This window comes from Trichosurus vulpecula, chromosome 2 (assembly GCF_011100635.1).
Source record: "Trichosurus vulpecula isolate mTriVul1 chromosome 2, mTriVul1.pri, whole genome shotgun sequence".
NCBI classification, from domain to species: Eukaryota; Metazoa; Chordata; class Mammalia; order Diprotodontia; family Phalangeridae; genus Trichosurus; species Trichosurus vulpecula.
The window spans coordinates 262,225,013-262,248,491 of NC_050574.1; the positions used below are offsets into that span (position 1 = coordinate 262,225,013).

At 35.0% G+C, this 23,479-nt stretch overlaps 1 protein-coding gene across 1 annotated transcript in view; it reads right to left on the minus strand.

Annotated features, from left to right (window-relative positions):
* The window catches only part of SATB2 (SATB homeobox 2), a 227,402-nt gene that overhangs the window by 197,192 nt on the left and 6,731 nt on the right, over nucleotides 1-23,479 (minus strand). Inside the window, exon 3 of the mRNA XM_036745121.1 lies at nucleotides 4,965-5,141. Within this exon, the coding sequence (XP_036601016.1) occupies nucleotides 4,965-5,141 (177 nt within the window). The remainder of the gene's footprint in view (nucleotides 1-4,964; nucleotides 5,142-23,479) is intronic.

Sequence of the window (23,479 nt, forward strand, 5' to 3'; positions counted from 1 at the left end):
TTCCAGATCAACTTCCCAAATCCTTTGTATTTAACTAGTTTAAATTTGTTTGTATTTATTCTTTTTATATTTATTCTATGCTTACTTATTTATCTACTTTGTTGTCTTCAACGTTAGAATGTACATTTCTTGGAAGAATGGATTGTTTCATTCCTTGTATTTGTGTCCCCAAAGCTATCATAGCACCTAACACATAATAGGCACTTGTTAATGAACTGACTGATGGGAGAAATGTCCTTATTGCTGAGATTTGCTTTATGCTTCAAGAAAATATATGTTCATTGAACCTCAAAACACAGCATTAGGCATATCCTTTCCCCCTGAATGTGACTATTTTTTAAAGAAAATTTGGGTTTAAAATGTCATTTTTTTCTTAACATTTATCCTTCTGAATGAAGGTAAGTGGAAACGTTTTATTTATCAGCCAATAATTAAAGTACCAGTACTATTATAAGGTGTTACTTACATTTACTATTCTCGTCAATTTAAACAATTAATTTTAGCAATTCCAGAAGTAACCAAGCAAGTGGACACACAAATATTCAATAGGAAATTAAAAATGATCCTTCATAACACTGAAGAGGAAGAGTTAATAGTCATTAGGAAAATAGGGAGGAAGTACCTAATGATAAACCATTCTAAACTTTAAACTATCCTTTTCTTCCAACTGGATTTCTGCACATTTCTAACCTAGTTCTAAGTCATTACGCATACTAAATATTCAATTGCTTAATCAAGAGGTAGCATTTTCCTAACCTATCTTATAGTTGAAACATTTCAGGCTTCAGATATTATTTCTTTCAGAAATGCCTATGTATACCATCTTTTTAAATTACCCATAAACATCAATAATATGGATGCACCAAGCCACTATATTTAGTCATTGTAGGTGGAGAAATGTTTTAAAATAGTATTTAAATAAAATACATATTGTACATACTTGTTATACATACTGTACCATCTAATTAACTGAGAGCATTTACAACTTTCTGAATAGAAACAAGTCCCCAAAGAGCCATGATCGCCTTCTGAAAGTAAAGGAAATAACTAAAAGCCCATTTACAAAGAAGTCAGTTTTGCACACCAGAAACACAACAGATGATGTGGTGAAAGCAGAAAATCCAAAATCCTCCTAAACCTCTGTTATCTGTATTCTAGGGCCTGAGGATATCTAAATTAGGAGTCAACAACCTTGAGGTGGTTGATCATCAGTAAGGAGGCCTATGTGTGCTTATGAATGCCTCTGACAAGCCTAAGATAGAAACAAAAGAGAAAAGAAGGTGTAAAGGAAAAGAAAACAAGAAGAACAAACGAGATGATAGGGTGTAAGAAGAAAGAAGAGAAAGTGCCCATATGTGGTGGAGAAGTGGTCATTAGCTGGCAGCCATTGCTTCAGATACCACTGAGGGGCAGCACTGCCACAGGTTGCCTATCCCTCTTCAAATCATTAGAACTTCCTATGAATCTATAGATTCAGGCTTCAGTGGATAACAAGATATTATATGTTTCCTCAAATGATATCTTTCCTGAGATAAGCAAAAAGTCTGTCATCGTCCTCTTCTTGGCAAAAACATAAACAGCTGGTCAGACGACTTTTGTTAATCATATACTATGGAATTACAGGCACTGGTATCATGGCAGTAGGGTGAGGTTAAGACATGGGGACCAAGGAAACAGGAATAATTCAAAAGCCAGCTTCTATGATGGCAGCATCTATATTCCCTATCCATATCTGTGTAATAATTAATATTTCATATTTAATTTGCTTATGTGGTAAGTTGTTCCACTAGGTTATGTAACTATCATTTTTTTCTGGCTACCATTTTGTTAATTGTATTCTTAGCAATAAATATTTAGATTTTTCAAAGGAAGACTCTCCCATCTAAATAAGCAGATTTCTCTGAGTGGATAGTATACTAAAAACGCTTAAAACACTAGGTCTACTTATTAGTCACAGAAACTTGTTCATAAAGTAACTTCTTACCTAAGCAATTCAATTTCGAATAATTTTTCCATAAAAGTTTCTCTTAAATCCTTTGTCAGATTCTATTCTCCAAAATTCCTCCTACTTATTCTTTTATTGACAAAATTTCTCATTTTTAGAATAGACTTAGACAGGTAGTGACACGAGTCTGTTTGCTTTTGTTACAACAATTAACTGTTCTCTCAAAATTCAAATGTTTTCTAGCTCAAAAACTTGGGGCAGTTCTCACATTCTCTAGGCCATCAGCATTCTAATAATAATAATAATTATAATTATGGTTAACATTTATATAACACTTACTATGTGCTAGGCACCATGCTAAGAGCTTTACAATTATTATCTCATTTGATCCTCACAACAACCCTGGGAAGTAGAGTGCTATTATTATCCCCATTTTATAGATGAGGAAACTGAGGCAAAAAGAAAGTGATTTTCCCAAGGTCAGACAGCTAGTAAGTGTCTGAAGCTTGATTTGAACTCAGATCTTCCTGATTCCAGGTCTAGTGTATCCACTGCACTATCTAGTCTCCCCATTCACTTGAGGACAATTGCTTAAGCATTTTTTTTAAAAGACTTGATATAAAATATTATTACTGACACTTTACATTTGCTTAGTAGCATGCCTGTCCTTACAATCATATATGTTATGTTGCTTCTCATAAACATACAAAAATCTGTGTGTTTGTGTGTGTATACACATACACATATGTAATCCAGCATTATATATGCAACACTTTAAATAATTCTTTAAAAATACTTGTGCTGTTTGTCCTATTGTAATTATAGCACAAATAGCATGTTTCAATTATCTGGATGAAATTAAGATCTAATAAATTAATATTGAAGTAATCCACTATAGTTTTATTCACTTAAAGAAGATTAAAATCTTTAGCCCACTTTAAAAAGAAAAAGAATGTTACATTTCATTCAGCCATATATTTCCAAGGCAATAGTGTATAGTGTATTGAAATACAGGACCTAGTAAGAGAGGTCAAATAAAGGAGAAAAAAAAAACTTTTTTATCGCCTACAGAATAAAGTATCTTCATCTGTAGTAGCATATAGGGTACTGATTCAGAAAGGGAAAAAAAGATAGAACATACAGATATTTGATATTTTTCACTTACTGACTTCTTGACTCAGTGTTCAAAAATGAAATAGCCTCTTGTTAGAGAAGCCAATGTTTGCTTTTATGGTTTTTTCTATTCCCACTGTAGAAAATATTGCTAAAGTACCTCTCCATTGCTCTAAGGAGTAGGGCTTCTAGTCTATGGAACCAAGCTCAGCAGAGTGCTACCTTGTTCTAAGTTGCCAGTGAAGCCCTTCTCTTTACTGGGTGCCAAAAATCAAATCTTGGCCACTTAATGCTCTGTGTTCCACATGTTAGCTCACAACATGTTGAGCAGCCGTGCTAACTGAGATGGATAGTGCTGTCAAACAGGAAGCTGGCACAACAGGATGGAAACAGTGGGATACGATGACCTTTACATTGAGAGAAAAATGTCCCTGAAATGGCATGAAGAGTTTAAGAAAAAAAGAAGGGGGGAACACTTCTTTTATTGCATTTAAGTGCAAAGCATGAAATAAAAGCAGTGTCGCCCTGTATGCAATTTGCTTGGGATCAAATGCTGAATCCCTCTCACAAGAAGGAAAGTAGTCAGAGGAAGGAAATGAATCATCCTTTATCATGCTGCTTTTAAAGTAGTTTATTCTAGGATTAAGCTAGCATTACTGGACCTAAGCTTGCAGACCACTTGAATTCAGACTCCACCAGTGTTCTCTTTCAATATGGAGAACACATCATGTTTTTGGCTAGGGTTCCTTAATCTTTAGTTTAGGACAAGGGAGGAAGGAAGGTGGCATATCAGAATGACTAAGTAGCAGTTAAAATAATTAAAACATGTTCTAAAAGTCTGTGATTTATTTGCAGAAATAAAAAGTCTATTACTCAGGAGTTTCATTCTCTATTTCTCCATTAACATACAGCTTTGCATTTAGCTTCTTACTGTTCCTCTACCAGTAAATGGGAATAATATTACTGACCAAGCTCAAAAGAACATTGTGAAGAAGAATCCATAAAAATGACAATGAAAATCTCTGAATGTGGAAAAAGCTACACAAGTATTAAGTGAAATAATTTGACCTCCCTCTATCATATAACAGTCCTCATAAAACTATCATTCAGGCATTTCTGTTGCCACATAAGGATAATCATTTTAGTGGGACAACTTCTTTTTCAGCCTTCTCCTAAAGGTTTTGTTTGTTTTGTATTCTGTAGCATGATAGAACAATGACCCAGGCTATAGAATGAAACAATGGAGTTACAGGATGGCTTCTATAGGATTGTGTCCGTAGGATAGTAGTATGTGCTGAAATATGCCATTTCCATTAAACAGGTAAAATGAAATAATCATAAAAGTAGCACATTTTTTTTTACAAAAAGACCACAGAATAATAATAATTGGCATTTATATAACATGTTAAAATTTGCAAAGCACTTTTTATGCATAGAGCTGTTGTCCTTTTTAAAAACAAGAAAGAGTAAGGGTACATTATCATTATTATTAAAAATCTGTCAATAAAAACTTAAAGGTCATGAACCCAAAGCAAAGAAAAAGGCTAACAGCCGCATCATATAGCAATAGCTCCCTAACCTTCTAGGTGATCTGATGTTTTAGCAGGTTGGATAAGTGTGAGACAACAGATCTGAGGATTTGGATGTGAGACCAGTTATAGAAAGGACTAGGGGGTGGGAGACTCCAGGAAGACTACTAGAAAGTTCTAATTTAATGCTTTGCAGAAAAAGCAAAAGGCATAAGGCTTTCCAGTGACCAAATGAGAAAAGAAGTTATATTAGCTGTTTCTCCAGAGAGTAAAACTACAAATCGTACCTCATCCCCTTCATAGAAGATGATTTCAGGGAAACTTAGTTTCTAAAATCAACACACAGAGCATGAAGAAAGAGAAAAGTATATGAATACCTTGTGCCTGAGCTGCAGAACTGTGGGAATACCCAAGGGCCAAGAGTGCTGTCTCCACCAGCTGGCTGAAGAGCACGTCTTTTCGAACCAGTACAAACTCTGCATGTTCTTCTCTGTTGTCATATTCAAGAGAGCTGTCCAACTGCTCCACCACGCAAAAAACAGGAATCATCAAACCTGGATGGATTTTTAAAAATTCAAAAGCAAAACAAAAACATTACAAAGTAAATATCAGCAATGATGATGAGGGAGAGACAGTTATAAAAGTCACTCATCTGTGCTTGAAAATGGTTTAGATTAAACATGCCTCCTGGATGCATCAGCCTAATGGAAATCTGTGGGGTATGTGTGTGCGTGTGCGTGTGCGTGTGTGTGTGTGTGTGTGTGTGTCATTACTAGCAGACTGCAGCATATTAGCCCAAGGGTTGAAGTATAAGCCCTATCACTTAATTTAAAACTAGACTGGACAAAACATTGGTATACTTACTATACTTACTGCAGAACTACAAGTTAATGTTAGCAGAAAGATCTTCAGGGCCTCTGATTTTCTATAATTTGAAATTATTTGTCATTCAGCATTCATATTTTTGGATCAATCTTACTTTTGCCTAGAAGTCCATTTAAAAATAAATGTAATTCTAAAACATCCACTATGGCTATTCTATTATTTCAGAACTAGCACTGTTCTCCTGAATGTGCAAAGAATCAAAAAAAGCAACAAAAATAAAATTCCATTCAATGTCTATCAAGTAACTATTGCGTATGGAACACTGTTCTAGATCCAAAGTTTAGATGAAACATAATTTGTACCTTCACAGAACTTACAGTCTAGTAAGAAGTTGGAAAAATGTGCCTTTTAGTTATTTTTATTTTTCTTATCAAACCTCATGGTAGAAAGGAAAGAGTAATGGATTCAGTTTGAGGACCTGGATTCAAATTCTACCTCTGCTACTTACTGTATGTGTAACCTTGGCAAGATAACCTCTCTGGATTCAGTTTCCTTGCTAAACTAAATGACCTCTAAGATCCCTTCCATCTTTAAATCCATGAACCTATTTGGTCATTAGCTGACATAAAAGAAGTTCCCTCAAGCCCCTGACCCTAGATGTTTTTATCTTAAATTGAACTTATGTTAAAATTAGCATATACTTGCAAAATATTTTGAGAAAATGCACTGTCAACACCAGGTGCAGCTGAAAAGGGAATCTCTTTTTTTGGCTTTTAGAGGCTAATTGGAAATCTGTTGTTATTAAAATGTTTCTCTGCTTTGTATTAAAGTGTGAAATGTTAAGCAATGTGTAATTCACTGGAGGTTTGTTTTTTTTTAACTGCTTTTTAGTGTAAACAAGTCAGAGGGGCTTTTAAGTCTAAACTCAGCATAGATGTTAGAAGATCAAGGCTATACCCACAGAGAGGTAAATGAATACTGATATTTTCTTACAGGATCTACTGTTATTGATATATCATGAAACAAGAACCTTCACTGGGGTTTTGGCTTTATTTATTTGCTGGTGCCAGCAAAGTAATACAAAGTTGGAGAGGTGAAGGGGGGAGACAGAAGGAAGGATGGAAGGAGAGACACAGAGAATATGAATGTGCATTTATGTATGCATTTATTTGTATGTGTCATTTGTGAACTCAGAAGGTAGGACAGATGGGAAAGGCTACCTTCTGAAAATGACTTGTTTTGTAAAGCACCTATAAGTCTAAGTCACATGTAAATGCACATAATCGGAGTGATTTTGAAGGTTCCTTCCTCTAGCATCCCTAATAAGGAATTTACTGACTCATTCTGTTCTGAAAGCCAGAAGGTAGAAGACATGCTGGAAATTATAGTGAAACAGATTCAGATTTTTGTTCTAAAGATAATAAAATGGTTCAACTAGTTCCCATGTACTAATTATTATTATTAAAGCTAATAAGTATTGGGTATAATTATTAAATGTAATAATTATTAATGGTAATAATACTCATTAAGAATTGTTATCTCTAAAATATCATGATCATTATCATTAAGACTACACAACAGTCTAACAAGTTACACATACCTACAACTTACTGCTGAAGGTTAATTTTTAAGAATAGCCATATAGCATTAGCATTTACAATGTCTGTGCATACACGCAGAGAAGACGTTGGGTGAAGACAGACACAAAAGCAGATTGATTTCTTTTTTTTAAGAGAAACAAGAACTCTTAACCTAAATAAATGATGTGGTATTAAATGCACTGTTGTTTTAACTAGGTATGATTATTAGAATATATGAGAAGAATATAATTACTCCACAATTATTCAAATCCACAAACTTTGAAGAACTAGCCAAAGAATTATAAAAATTTCCTGAGCAAAAATTAAGAAACTTTCCTCAACTATCCATGATAGAACTTGACTGTCATGAACATCTCTTTATTTAAACTTCTTAACTCCTAGGTCTGTTTCATGAAATCCCATGGACAAAAAAAAATGAATCACCTGGTAGGCCAGCTTTCTGGTGATGAATTATTCTCCATATAAGCTAGACTAGTCATTAGATAACTGATATAGTTGATCATGTGGGCCAAAACTTTCAATAAGTTCAAATTTCTTACTACCACCAAAAACAGCAACAACCTTCATTAACACCAAGATTCTGCAATAGAATGGCAAATCAATGAATACCACAATCTCAGAAAAATCAACTGGCTATAATTATAGGCTTCAGCACTTCAGCAATGGCATCTTCAGAAAGAGAAATCATAAATGACAAAGAGGACTTGTACAACCAGAAAAGGACGTGGCTCAGTTTGTTATCTTTATATCAAGACAAAGGAAAAAAAGACAACTTGAGAGATACAATGGTACACCAGCTGGATGTTTTAAAAATCAGATAGTACCTCCAACTTGTGGAATGGATGTGTCCTATGTGTAGGATTTCTAGTTTAGATGGATAAGTCTGGATGGGAGACAATGTGACAATGAAACAAACAGGCCACCTCTCAGATTAAAAAAAAAAGATGATCCTTCTGCAGGACTTAGCACAGTGCCATGCACACAGTAGACATTTAATATTTGTTGAATTGAAGAAAGCCTATTGATTCCTAATGATTCAAGAACACATAATACATACAGTGGTGCCATAGTACCATAAGTTATTTCATTGCCAACACCTCATTATACATAGGTTTCAAAACTATAAATCTATTTCTGATTCTTGGCATCAATAATTAAGAGACAGTCAGAAATAACAGATAAATAATTTAAAAGAATTCAGTTTCTCTGAACTTTATAACATGTTCAGTGGCTAGGTCTTCTTAATTCTGTGGATAACAAAAATCTTGAAGCCCTGTTCCTTTTTCCCTAAGCATTAGGAATTAAATGAAAATGTATATGAAATTGAAAACCAATGCACAAATGTGCACTATCTTTATGGGATATTATTTTCAAAAACCTAGCTGTGATGGTGGTTTCAAGCCAATGACATTTTTTTAAGTATTTCAGATCAGTGTCCTTAATGATAATTGCATGGAAGCAATAGCTGGTTGTTGCCAAAGGTTAAGATAGCCCCATGAATACATAAGCATCTAATAAATTCTAGCTACCACAATGACAAAACAACATAACACTTTATATTTATGTGGTGATTTTATGGTTTTCAAAGTGATTTCTTCATAAGAAATTTGTGAAGAAGTACAAGTATTATTATACCCCTTTTCCTGATGAAAAGACTCTGAAAGGATAAGTGACTCACACATGATCATACAACTAATAAGTGTCATGGGATAGATTTTGAGCTGGAAGGGACCTTAAAGACCACCTAGTTAAATCCTCCACATTTTATAAATGAAGAACCTGAGTCCCAGACAGATTAGGTTACTTGTCCAAGGTCACAAGCTAGGTTTTGAAACCAGGTCCTATAGCACCAAATCCAGCACATTTTCCATGAACTATGAGTGATAATGGTGTCATAAGCTCTTGTTCAGGCTTGGCTCTGACTGAATTAGCCATGATATTTGAAGCAAGTTACTTTCACCTTGCTATGCCTTAGTTTCTCTTTTTATAAGAAGATGGTGATGACACTTGCCATTTATCTCATGGATTTAGAGATAATTTTTGAACTAACATACTTAAAATAACTGAAGCCCCTTCTACGAAAGGGTCACATAAAAAAAGAATTACAATTGACCTTTGTTAACCCCTAAGAAAGATGCTTTTTAACTGGTATATGGCGTAAAAACAAAAGTTTTATAGTAGAATGCAATCTTTGCAAAGGTAGAAAGAAGTGCAATTACTAAGTACGACCACAAGGGAAATGGATAACACTGAAACACAAGATTTGGGGAAAGGAAGTAGAGAGGTAGACTCAAAAATCCTTTACAAGAAACCCCTTTGGAAGAAACTATAAAGAGAAAAGAGAGGAGAGAGCGAAAGAAAGAGGGATGGAGGAGAGAGGGAGAGGGAGGGAGGTAGGGAGAGAGGGAGAGAGAGAGAGAACAACAGTCAGACAGAGACAGAGATTCAAGTATTCTTGAGTAGAAAAAATTAAATTATAAGCACACCAAAGTGTGAAAGTCACCGTTCTGGAGAAAATATTTTAAAATAGGAAAGTACTTCAAAAATTAATTTAAAATAAAGGGGGATTAAAAATTTAAATTAGAATAAGCAAACATAGAAGTAAATGAAAATATAATGACAGAAGGAGTTAAAGGGAAATGTTCTAGGAGATAAAAGAAAGTCATCTTTCCAATATGACAATTCTACAGCATGCAACTTTCTGCATTTTTAAAATTATAGCTCAAGCCTATATCCAGATGATCAATTAGAAAACTCTGAACCCTTTGATTATAAATCTTGCTAAGCTCCTTACAACTGAGGGGGTTGAATTTAGAAGATAGGCCCCCTGCTCCAAATATTTGCTAAAAATAAATATTGTCCTTGCAGTTGGAACAAATGGTAAATTTCATTGTCATAGAAGTATAAAAACACAGGATCCCCTTTAAAATGAATACTTATTTTACTAATAATCATTTGTTCTGTTATTTGTGAAGATCAATTTGTATTATCAAAGTATTAAAATCAACTTTCCTAAAGTTTGTTTGTTTCTGTGCAAAGTATTTACCAGAGTTTTTTGTTATCCCTGAAACAACCTTATGATGCAGGTCATTATTGTACCCATTTTAGAGATGAAGAAAATGAGATTAAGTCAGACATTTCCTAGGGCTAATCTAAAATACAGTGAGGCATGAGGTCTGATATTAAAGTCTACCATGGACAGATCACTTTGGTCCATCCATTGGGGTACACTGTATAATTTTCAGCACACTATACATACCAAAATTCTTATTACAACTCATATCACAAACTTGATAATGAGTCCAAGAACAAGACTGATAATATATTACTGGCCTCACTCAATGCTGTGAGAAAAATTGCTTAACTTATACAATTTGCTCTATGGCAAAAGAGGTGGTGGCATTAATAACACCATATTAAAAGCTAACTACCAACATGCAAATATCAGCAAAGCGTTTCAACAGAACACCTCCTTCCAAAAAGGATGCCTGAAAATATGGATATGACTATACGTGTAGTCATCCTAGTTATTTCTCTCCCTCTGTTCTATATCTCTAGGGGCTGAGAAACATTATATATGATTCTAACAGTACTGGGTAAATCCCAAAAACAAAACAAAAAAGTCCATGAGGATCACCTAATGGAAAGCATGTTAGATTTGGAATCAGAGGACCTGCATTAAAATCCCACCTGTGCTAGTTACTACCTGTGTAACCTTCGGCAAGTCACATAACCATGCACTGGGCCTCCATTTCTTCATTTATAAAATTAGGGGGTTAGGTGAGTTGTCTTCTAAGATCTTTTAAAAGTCTAAATCTATGATTCTCTCTTTCCTAAAATGAATGCAGTCTGTTCTTTCTATTCATAACTAGATTAACTTAACTTTTTCAGTGTTTCTCCTCCATTCTCCCCATTAAATGAAATTCTTAAGCCCAATTTGTATAGTTTATGCAGCAGTGAATAGCCAAGTGATTTTGAAAATGGCTACTTTATAATGTTATGAAGGTTAACCTTGACAATATAAGGCTGAGGTTAGGGAAAGGATAACTTGGGAGGGGGGAATGTTCTGGCACACTCATTGGAATGATTAATTTGTCATCTAGAGGATCAAAGTACTAGAGTCATCATTTCTAAAATATCTTTTAAAAACATTTATGAAGCATTTTAATTGTGCTATCTATTCTTCAGAATAATGTTATGAACTAGGAATTACCCCCGAGCCACCCCTACCCCCACTAACTTCCCACATTAACACTCTGAAATGGGGTAGAGTGAACAGGGTAGAGTGAACAGACAGATAGATGTCCAAAATCTGAAAACACACAAGTCCAACACCTGGCATTTTTAGGGGGAGAATCACTAAATAAGTACCACTTCAAAAGTCTCACATGTAAATGTTAGCTAAAAGTATACATATTAATGACACAGAAGAAAAACTAGCAATTTTTCAGTGTTCAGTAAAGGAGGAATAGGACAAGGTAAGTAGGAAAAAGTCTGATGAAAATATGGTCTAGAATAGAGCTACCTTTCTTTCTTTCACCCACTTTCACCCACTTCACCCATCTTTGGAGCCACTCTTTATTCTTAGAACTGCCTCCTAAATGACAGGAGTCCAGCCTTTCAAAATGATAGGCATCTAGCATTTCTCCTCCCTTCTTCTGAAAAACTCCTCTAAAAACCCACCTGTTTGCTGAAGAACTGCCATTACAAGGACTAGCTCCCACTCTCTGTTGCCTGTATCATATCTGGGACTTTCACCTTGTGTGCTCATAATGTTGGCTGCAGATTAAAAAGGCTTTGGGGCAGGGGTTTTCATATCTGTCCTTTGAAAATAGAACTCAACCTGGGATAAAGTGCTAAGGACATTACAGCAGCAAAATAAATAAAATGTGGAAAACTACTGCCAGAAATACTAAACCTAATTCTGCCTTAAAGAATCAACTGGTAAAATAACTTAGGTACTTTCAGACAATTCTGTGCTCTGGAAAGAAATTTATTCTAATGCAGATTTACTGGGAAAAGAATAGTCAACAAACTATCTGCTAAACAACTTCTTCCATACACACACAAAGATAGGAATAGAAATATCTTGCCAACATTCACTGTCAAACCCAGTTCCCAGCACTACACATTGGATATAATCTCTGGCTGTGGACATTGAAGAACGATTCCACTCAGAAACAGGATTTAAGAGAACTCTATGAATCAAGAGCATTCTGTACTACAAAACCTCCGTCGCCTACCCCTGGACCTCCCAACTTTACAAGTAAATTTCATTCCAAAAGTTCATTCCAATAGAAAAAAAAAAAGGAGTGATTATAAATGATAGTTAGGTTCCCTTGGGCAACCCACAAAAGCCCATTTACACCATAATGTTAAACTATAAATGAATGAAAAAAATCATTAACACTATTTTTCCAAGCACGGTGATAACAACTTCTGGAAACACAAACACAAAAGTGAAGATCTAACATAGAAATGTTTCATGGCACTAATGATATTAGTCTGAGTTTGGGGTCAGAAAACAATAAATTCCTTTCTAGGGTGTGAAACTAAGCTTAGGCAAAAATTGAAAATAACATCAGTGTCATCCTCCCATAACTATTTTTGTATGGCTTTTTCAGCTTCTCCCCAAGTACATTCATGCTACCTAAGACTTGCATGGTGGCACCCACTTCACCCTACCTTTCTTCCCCAAATTGCTTCATTCTCCAAAATTATGTGCCTGTACTTTCTGTTAACCCCAAACAAAATTTTCATTCCCTGGGGGTCCTAATACCTAGGTTAGGTAATTGGGTAGAAAACAATTTTAATGAATTCATTCATACTAAGGGGCGGGGTATACATCTAATACCCACTTAGTCAAAGCAAAGGTATTTACATTTGAAAAAGTGGTAATTTCACAAGGGAATATGTAATTGTTGACATTTCAGACAAAATTTCACTGTCAAGGCAATCTGACCTACAAATGATGTATATCAACAGATTTTACTGTCATTCTTATACTACCCTCTCCTCTACCTCTAGACTTACTGTTGTCACTATTGTGGAAGAAAAAGAAAAAGCCAAAGCTTGGACCTTTGTTACCTTTGTAACATCTCTAATACATGTGCCACTGTCTCTTCTGAAGCTGTCACCACCCTGGTGCAGGCCCTCATCACTTCTGCCTGAACTATGCAGCCTGTAGGTTGGTCTGCCTGACACAAATCTCTTCCCACTCCAATCCATTCTCTAATCAACTGTCAAAGTGGTTTTCCTAAAGCACAGGTCTGTCCACAGCCTGTTTCCCCCTCCCACATCCTCCCCCATTCGATAAACTCCAGGGGCTTCCTATCACCACCAGGATCAAATATAAAACCATCTGTTTGGCATTCAACTCCTTGCCCCACCTCTAACACCCTCCGCTGTATTCTTTGATCCTTTGGCACTGGCCTCCTTGGTGTTCCTCCTACTTCGTCTTGAATCCAGGCATTTTTACAGGCTGTTGTCCATGCTGTAATGTTATCTCTCCTCTGTTCTGACTACTGACTGCTATGGCTTCCTTTAAGTCCCAAATAAAATACCACCTTCTAAAAGAAGCCTTCCCCAACCCTTCTTAATTCAAAGGCCTTCCCAGTCCTATTTATTCATACTGTACCTAGTTTGCTTTGTAAATTAGCAGCACCTCTAGAATAAGACACCCTAAGGCTAAAAGTAGGCATATAAGTAATCCCTGTCCACTGATTCCAGCCACAGTCAATCTAGTTTCTGAGAGCCCAGTGGTTAAAAATGACCCAAAAAGGAGTCAAGCATAGTCTGGAGGGTCTAATGAGTTGAGGATTAGACCATATGCAATTCTCCTAAGGTTATTTTCAATGTGGCTTGCCCACATTGAAAATGGAAATTTCATTAAGTTGAGCCTAGAAATGGCCAAATAAATTCTATTCACTGTAGAAATAAAAAAGTCCTTCATAGTTGTTTTTTAAACTAATAATCAAAGGCAAGACTCAACTACTTTGCCATGTCCAACCTGACATAATCCAACTCACAAGTCCCTTCAGCAAAAAATATGAAGTTGACTCTAGGCATAGAAACAATGAGATGTCCTGAGGTCTCTAATGCACCACAACATTCCATATAGGCTTCTAATCAGGATGGATAAAAATAATTACAATCCTTTTCCTTCTCTAAATTGATGCTTATAACAAGCACATTGAAATTCAGTTAGATAGCCATCCTGACTTCAGGGGGCTGCCTGAAGCAATCCATTAATTCAAGCACTAATAAATTTTGCTTTTCTTTTACAACTCCTCAGTTGTCTTTACACACGTGAAACACTTCTGATGCACAAAGCATTTTGACCCTAATATGCTTCTAGGCAATAGAAATGGAAGAGAACCCCTTCCTTGAGATCATCAGCTCAAATCAATGAAGGAGTTTTTTCCATCTTCTCTGAGGAAAGACTGACAGATCACATGATCACTGTTGGCAAACAATATTGGACCTATCATCTCTAAGACATGCCATTCCATTGATGCAGAATGCCATGGCATATACTGTGCACTGGATTTGTGCATGTGGAGATCCCAAAGACAATGATGGTTACACCTGCAACTCCATCCAACTCTACTCAAGCACCATACTAACACAATCTTCCTAGATTCAAGTCTAGTAAATGAAAGATGGCCAAAGGAAAATAGCAGAATGCTGTTTGGAAGTCAACATAAAATGTAAATCTCTGACAGCTGTTTAAAAATTTCTAGGTCAAAAATAATTGGGATTCTTTCCTCCAATAATCTGAAGGGATACCATGCAAATCTTGAATAATTGCAGTACAAAAGATCTATAGTCTTATCCCTTAATGACAGGACTTCTGCTCCTTGTTCATCCTGCAAATAAGATTGGACAGTATAGGTTCAGAGAGAAAAAGTAATAAAAGTGACAATGAGCAAATGATGAAGCTAATGGAGGTCCCTATGTATTTTTTCCCTGTATCCACTGTGGGTTGTTTGTTTACCACCAATAAATACCACAATTAGAGTAAAAGCCCATAACAAGTGCCTTCAGATTAAAGTTAATTTGTTCCAAGTCCAGGTTTCAGATCTGCCTGGGTATTATTTCAGCTAATTTAAACAATTTCACAAACAGCTTGATTAATTTCAACATTGTGGTATTATGGAAAGATCTGCTGTACTTGGGTTTTCTGGCAAGGAATTAATAAAAAAGCCAAGTTCTCAGTTCTGAGCAAGACAAGGTTTTAAGGCTACTCAGTCCTCAAGTGGGAATATAACATCATACAAGCATGTTTTCTTATGGGAGTTAAGCCCACCAAAATTATTAAAAATTGAGATCAAATGCTGGTACGAAATCTCAAAGGAAATCATACTGTAGTGAAGAGATTTTTATCAAATAAAAAAGTGGAAAATGAAGTTTTCACAGCAACAGTCAATGCAAGAGGATGCCTCCTTGTAGGAAAAAAAAAACCTGATATCTCTGATTAGATGCATAAACAACAGATATTTTATTGATACTTAATGGACTGCTAGAGGACTATCACTACAAAATGAAAGCAAGATTCACAAACCTTTAGACAAAAGGACCATTAAAAGTCAGTCTTCCAGATGTTCTGAACAGGTATGGATTCTGAGTTTTGCATCAGAAATCAATGCATAGAAAGATAATCCTAAATCAATCTCTCAAAAGGACAGATATTTGCAGGGGATATGGAAGGAAGAAGAAGAGGAAAAGGGAGGTAAGAGCAAAACTACTGTCTAAATATTCTCCACTTCCCTTAGGGAATATTGGCATCTCTGGTTTGTAATCATCGAGGTATTACTATTGTGACTGGGACTGGTTCAATTTTTAAAAAAGAAACATTGCTTGCAGAAGTAAGGAAACAAGAATACAAGTATCCCTACGAGAAGAACATAACCATAATCACCATATTTACATACTCAATTATACCATTAATGATATTTTCTTAGATTAATAAAAAGAAAAAAGATTAATAAGAAATAGCATCTGACTGAAAAAAGAATCAAACACTCTTACGAAAAAGTCAAATGTCCCTATCCACTTTATGATTCTAAAATGTCTTTTTTCTTCAGTAGGATTATTTATTTGTGGACAGGAAAAGTATTGTTCTTTAAAAAATAAACAAACAGAGAACTGTACCAGTGAAAAAATTAACATTATACAAAATCTTTTAATATTCTATTTTTATCCTAAACTGACTTAATGGTATAGCTTTCAACACCACTGATACAAAGAAGAATACTACTTTTTGCTACTAAATTTGAAACCCTCCACCAACACACAAGGCAATATTTTAGGCTAAGAATGAACAGGAGAGCAAGTCGGTATTCCAAAGAGAAAAAATATACTAAGTCCTTAACAAAAGAGCAGGAGCTAGAGAATAGTCTCTCTCAAACTTTGAGTATTTCTGAACCTGAGACTCTACAATGATCAAAGAATTGTCTCATTTCTTTCAAATTCCTGGCATTCTGTGGTTCTTTAACCTTTTAATAACAATAATAATTTATACACACACATACATATATGTATATATATATATATGTATAGGAAGCTACAGTTTCAAAATGGCTCTCACTTAAGTATGTCCAATGTGAAAAACTGAAATAAAATGTCAAAATTCCTTTTTAAAAATAATTTGGGAACATAAAAGATTTATTTTAGGGCTTACATATGTTTACTATGCTCTAATGTGGTCCAAAATGCCTTTTCAGTATCTACTATGGTGAAACAGTTAGCCATGTTGTCTTAATGCCATTTTGTTTAATTCACTGTATAGATTCAGCCAAAGAGATTCTGTACATAAAATGCCTACAGGACATAATTTTAAAATACAAATCCAGTGTGCAAAATGATAAAATAAAATAAATGAGAATTCTCCATTTTTGGAGAATAAACATGGCAATATTATTTATGCTTAAGAGCAACTGACTGTAAGAAAGTTGACTTCACCATGAGACTGTATCAAAGGAAAAAGGGACTCAGAGAGCCCCTAGTAGGTAATAACTATCAGTTTCTCCCAAACTTACTTTCAAGTTATGCATCAATCTTCAATATAATTATGTTTGACATAATATAAGCTGTTGGCAGTTAACTTGTTTACAATAAATGCTGGGTTCGGGTATATGGACTATATTCCAGCCTTATAAATATCAAATACAAACCTACAACAGTCCCATTATGGGGCTAAGAATCACTTCGCTGTAAATCTTTTTACTGGGGGCCTGGGGAATTACTTTGTGGCTTGTTTTTGACTAACTACTTGGAACAGTGTGAAAAGAGTTACATTTATACACCGACCAACTGAGTGTTAATTGGAATTCTATACATTAAACAGAAGATTGCATAGTGTCCATCACAAACCTATTTGGCCTACCCCAAATAGCTCACAGCAGCCAAAAAGCTTGGTAAAGTCACAGCATTTTTTCCTACAGTTCCTACACTTTTCAAAGCCAGAACTAATGGACATTTGTGACAACACTGGCAGTCTTTCAATGATTATTTTTTTTAATCCTACTCTTTGGGCCTTTATAAGTCAGTTGTACAAGCCTGTTTCAGGCTCCAACTCGAAGTCTGAGATTGTAAACAGAGATTTATTTTGAGGGGAGGGGTCATGTGTTAAGGGTAAGGGGCTGAAGGGACATCCATCTATAGCAACCTTACACTATACTATTGTTTAGTGATTGATTCATAGCAAAGAAAACCAGGGATAACTTGTTCATGCTTCTAAACTGTCTTCTCCTAGGTCTTAAGGTGTATTAAATTTCCAAGAGATTATAATTCCTTTTTTGGAGAGTGGAGAGAGGCAGGGTATGCTCCCTTCACCCACAGATAACTTTTGGTCTTCTAATGCCCTGTCTAATAAATACTACTCAGACTTGAATGCAACATCTCTATCCTGTAACTTGGGCAAAGCTGGCTACTATAGTAGCACTATTCACAACCCCACTGACCCTCAAGTAAACTGTCCTCCCTCCTTGTTCTCATCTACATAGGGGTTTCAGAAGCTGTTTGTTTTTAAACAGATGACAGAGAAGTTTTATAGTTCAAAATAATTCATAATGTATCAATATATCAATATAAATAATCCAAACTTGCCCCATATCCTTCAGTTTCTAACAAAAAACTAGAGGAAATGCTTGTCAGGAGTTAAAGAAAGTCACCAAATGCAATCCTGTCAAATAATTTTTACTATATAAGTTCCTTGGCTTACAAAGTGTCAATTAAACAACAACAAAAAAGTATCAATCATTACTGGGTAAAAAAAAAACAAATAAGCAATACAGATTATGACAAAACAGTTACAAAGATAGCAAAAGTACCTGAAAAAAATACACATGCATCTCAACCATTTTCCTAAGATTAAGAAACCAAATGTTTTTTGGTTTTTGGTTTTTATCAGAAGCACTAGTTTACAATATGAACGCATGGAAAATTACTGAAATTTTCCCACTTTGGATTAGAATGGTATTTTAAGGTAGCTGTAGACTATTAATTTGTTTATTTAGGAGGGCAGTCTTATGTACATATGAAAAAACAACATTTTTAAAAATTATTCAACAAAAAATTCCCTCCAGGGTGAAGAAACTGTAAGTCGAGTTTCACCCAAAATTAACATTTATGGTTAAATTATGACAACCTGAAAAATGGAACCATTTATGGAGCATAACTTTTGCAGTGTTAGTCAATGATGCTATGTATGTAAATTTTAAAGTTAAAAAAACTTTACTAACAAAAGTATTTTAATGAAAGCATTATTAACTAGTCTTCTGGTATTGAAATAGCCACAGTACAACAAGGAGCAGAACAGGGACTCTTGCTTTATTGTATGTTTGGGGGTAGAGGTGGGCACTGGGGACCTCTTTCTGGGAAGGATATGGAGAGACATGTTTTAAACAGTCCTAAGATTTTGAGGTCTCTACCAAAAATTATCAACTCTAGCTTCTTCCTTTACTTCTACCAGTTGCTTCATGTACTATCTAAGAAAAGAGTCAAACTGCTACACCAAAAAAAGGGCTCACTGACAAGCAAAAGGAATTTTTAATGTATACCTGAGTCCAAATTTGAGCATCAGCTATTACAAAACCTGAGAATTACTTCATGCCATAATGTCTTCATACTACCATGGAGTCTTGAGCCACTTCCCAAGCTCCTCATAGCTCAGAGTCTGTGTGAATAAATTAAGAAATTCAAGGTCTAGGAAGGTAGAAAACTGGCCACTGATTTCCTTTCCTCCTTCCTGTTCCCTAACAAGCTGTTGAAAGGACACCTCTGGGGAGTGTCAGCAAGAAGCCCAGCAATGTTAGAGGTTATCAACTTAATGGTCCAAATTATTGCTGATCGAGCTCAGAGCCTGTTATGTCTCGTGTGACAAGTAGAGTTATCCTGATATGTAAAAGGAAAGGCTTCAGTTTCCCTCCCCTCATCTCCCAACCACCCCCAAGCATGTACATGCTGAAGCAAAACAAGTGTATAGGCCCTGTTCCGTCAATAAAACCCTTTTACTCTATCCTTCTCCTTCAATTAGGTCAGAAGGTGGGGATGGAGGGTGAAGGAGCACTACGTTCATAACTAGCTAGGCCCTTCTGGAGCTACAACCTTTATGTGATAGAGGCAAAGCTCCTACTTAAGTCAACAGGGGGTAAGCCTGGAGTTACCTCGCTGGATGAGCTTCCTATCATTACCTCTTTAAAAAAACAAAAAAGGTGGGGCGGTAGAAAATGATAGATGAACAAGAAAAGGTAAACTGTTCTCCAAACTGGAATGAAAAGGCAACCACTTTTAAGGTCTCATTAACGATCAGTTCCCATGGACTCCTTCAGTGACCTTTATAAAGAGCTGAATGTTCTTTTCCACCAAACCAATTTTAGCTAATAAATGTGATAAAATAAACTAAAAGCACTCCAGTTACTCTGCATCTTCTCTGAGTCTAAAAATTTGTACATTGTGTGACAGGTCCACCTCATTTTTCTTAATGATGTTTTTATTATTCTTTCACTCAATTAAAACAGAAATGGATATTGCATCTTCTGACTGTATAATTGTTATTGTAATCTGTTTTCGATCACTGCTTGGGAAATGGGTCCAAAACAACATAAACTATCCACTGCCTCAGAATACAAGTCATTTTCTTTTACTACAACACTTAGAGAGACATTTATCATGTTGCTCTGATAGCATCTTTGGATTATGACAAAAGCAAGTTCTTGGTAAGTTGCAATAATATCATCTAATTCAAGGAATTTTTAAATGGGCACATATTTACCTACTAACTATTTAAAATGTTAAATTTTGCCCACCGTAACATTATGAATAATGGAAGAAAATATTGGTTATTTTAAAACACAGTTTAGTCAATAGATACGAAAATAATATTAACTGTGTCTCCTTTGATATTCCTTTTGAGTTTGTGAAATGGTGTTTTGCACATTCTGAAAATCACATTGACATGCAGACTAACATAGTTTTGAGTGCAAAAAAAAAAACCTTAAAAGCAACAAAATATTGATCACATTTAGTTAAAAGTAGCCTAACACATACGCTTCCAAGCAAAAGGCAAAGCCAAAAAGCAAAAATTACCTTTTAAAAGAAGGAAAAATGTATCTGCAGTTAATGTGATCAAATTCAAATTGCTATAAAAAATATTCCTACTAATCACCTCTGTCAGATTTTAAAGCTTTGGGAAACATTTGTTCTCAGCAGAATCTCTAGGCATTTTTCCCCCATCTCTGCATAAGTCTTCATGGAAACAAAGGAAGACACCAAACCAGCTTTGCATATTTCAGTGACTGAGCAGCACTTAGTGGACACTACGCACTAAGGTATAAAAGGCATTAATTTCAGGTGTATGGTGGCTTGAAAGTATCTCTTTTTATTTCACCTCTTAATTTCTTATCTTTGGTGGTGCTATTTCAAATACCTTATTCCACTTTTTTAATTATATAAGATTGTGTATAATCATATGCTGTGCTAATTTTTTTTAATTGTTAGTTTGTCTTCCATTTTAGTAATCACCTGATTAATTTCATCACAGAGTTCTTCTCATTGCAGTTGACCTTTTATTAGCAGCACTGTTCCCATAGATCCCAATTTTAATGCAGTGTTTTCTCCATTGTATTTTAATGAATACATTTGAGTCTCCACTATGACAGCTAAATGACTCCTTCCTCTATTTTATATCTGGTTAGGGTATAACTGCATAGTGTCTGGCAGATAGTAGACGGGTATTTAACAGGTATTCAGGTAGTTGCTTTTCATAGCCTCATTCTTGCTGCATTTGTTTTTGACAAAACAAGTAATTACAAATTCAAGTAATTTTAACTTGAAGAGTAGACATGAATTGAAAAGGAAAAAAAAACTGTCACCAAAAGTTAAGTTTTATTTCTGCTTTTGAAGTTATCCCAATTGTATTATATGAATTGAATGTTATAGTAAAATAGCTGAGAAAAGTCCAGCCTTTATTGGCTCCAATGACACCTCTTTTTTCCCTTCAAAGTAAAAAGATTTTAACAAATAGAAGCCATCGCAAGCTCTATCTTTCACTTAGACTTGGTTAGACCAGCTTCTTTTCATTATTCTCGTTGAGGTTTAAATGTTAATTTTTAAATGAAATAGATTTTGTCATTTAGCACCAATCTTGATTTAAAAAAAAACTAAAGTGATATATGTTTTATGATATCAACAAAATTTCTTTTATTAGAAGTACATTTTCAGTACTTGACAATATTAAGCATTTTTATGCTAAGTAGGAAGTACATACTCACTACTTAGAAAAGAAGCCATTTTGAAACATAAAAGGGAAAATAACATATTTGAGGATACAAATTATTTTTCCCCCCAAATCCTTAAAGATTCAATTCTTTTTTGTCTTAACTGTGTTGCACTTATAGCATTCACTTTACTTTGGAGTATTCATATCATTTTAGTTATGTCGTCAGATCATAAACCCATTACATGTAAAAAGATGATTTTAATACCCCTAAATGTTTTAGAAACTTCAAATGCATGCTGCAACAAAATGACCTATTTTTCACAAGTTTCTTTATAGGCACTCTAAATAACTACAGAACTGCAGTGGCTGCTACTATTAAGGAAGAACTAGTACAATCCAAGTTAGTCTTTAAAGGGAATTATTTCTAAAAGAATTTAAACTAAAGGCAAACTTTCTAATTTATTTTAAGCTAAACTGAAAGATCTCCTATTTGTAACCATTTTCAGTTATCTCAGAAGTGATTCTTTTATCCAAAAAGAAAGAAGGATAAGGAGTTAAAAAATATATGGGTCAGGTCCAATATTTCACTGCTGTTCTTATCCTCTGGGGGTGGAGATAGGGGATTGGGAAAAACTTGCTGCCAAAGCTTCTGAAAAGATAACTGGGCTGCTAATTTTCCGTTCACAAAATTTAAATTCTACTTATGCATCTAACACTACTCATGAAATAATATGAAACAGTATTATATCACTGCAAATTGAGACATTTTTATCAAAATAAAGAGTAGCAGTGCCAGAGTTTCATTTGTCATTTACCACTTGTCACTTTTCACTGACAAACTGTTACACATACAACTTTTGTCACACACTCCATCTTCAAATATGTTCCAAAATGCCATTGTATCTCATCATTCATGGAAAAAAAAGAGGAAAAAAAATGAATGTTACCAGACTCTGGCACATTGGTACAAAGGTGGAGAGAAAGTTCCATTTATTAGCAAAAATGAAATCAAATATTTTCTATTGTATTGAGTACTATAAGTAACTAAGCACAAACTTAGGCTGCTAATACAAAAAGTAAACTGAATGATTAATATTGTATACATAGTATGTTGATAGCTATAAGTTCATAGGATCAAAGGTACAAAGGACTTCATAGACCATCTATTCTACCCTCTCACAAAACACACACACACACACACACATGAATTTTACTAAAGTGGGAACTGAAGACCAGAGAGATCAAGAGAATTACCACAGGTCCTAGAGATAGTAAGCAGGGTAGGAGAGATTTGAGCTAAGGTCATTTAATTCTAGAGCAAGTGCACTAACCTATGGTTTTATAGGAATTTTTGCTTCTTGGTGCATTTTTTAGTAGCAACTTAAATTGGAATAGAAAGGTGTCAGAAGTAAATAGTGGTCCAAGCTGGGAGTGGGGCGGGGTGGAGAAATCTTTTAGAAATTCTCTATTACTATTAAATGCATTCTACTTTCAACTGAGGAAGGCTATGCCCTGACATTTCATGTTTTAAAAAAAACATGAGAATAAATTTATCCATGCATAGCATAATTTTCCTGCTAATTTCCCCATAGCTTTCCACCCTCTTAGATGTATCCAACAACGGCAAAGGGTCTAGCAGAATTATTGAAACTTCACTAATGTCAATAACATTTAGCTCAACTGTCCAATAAATAATTGTCAATAAAGCTGCCTTTCTTCCTTATTGATGTAAATGGCATGCATC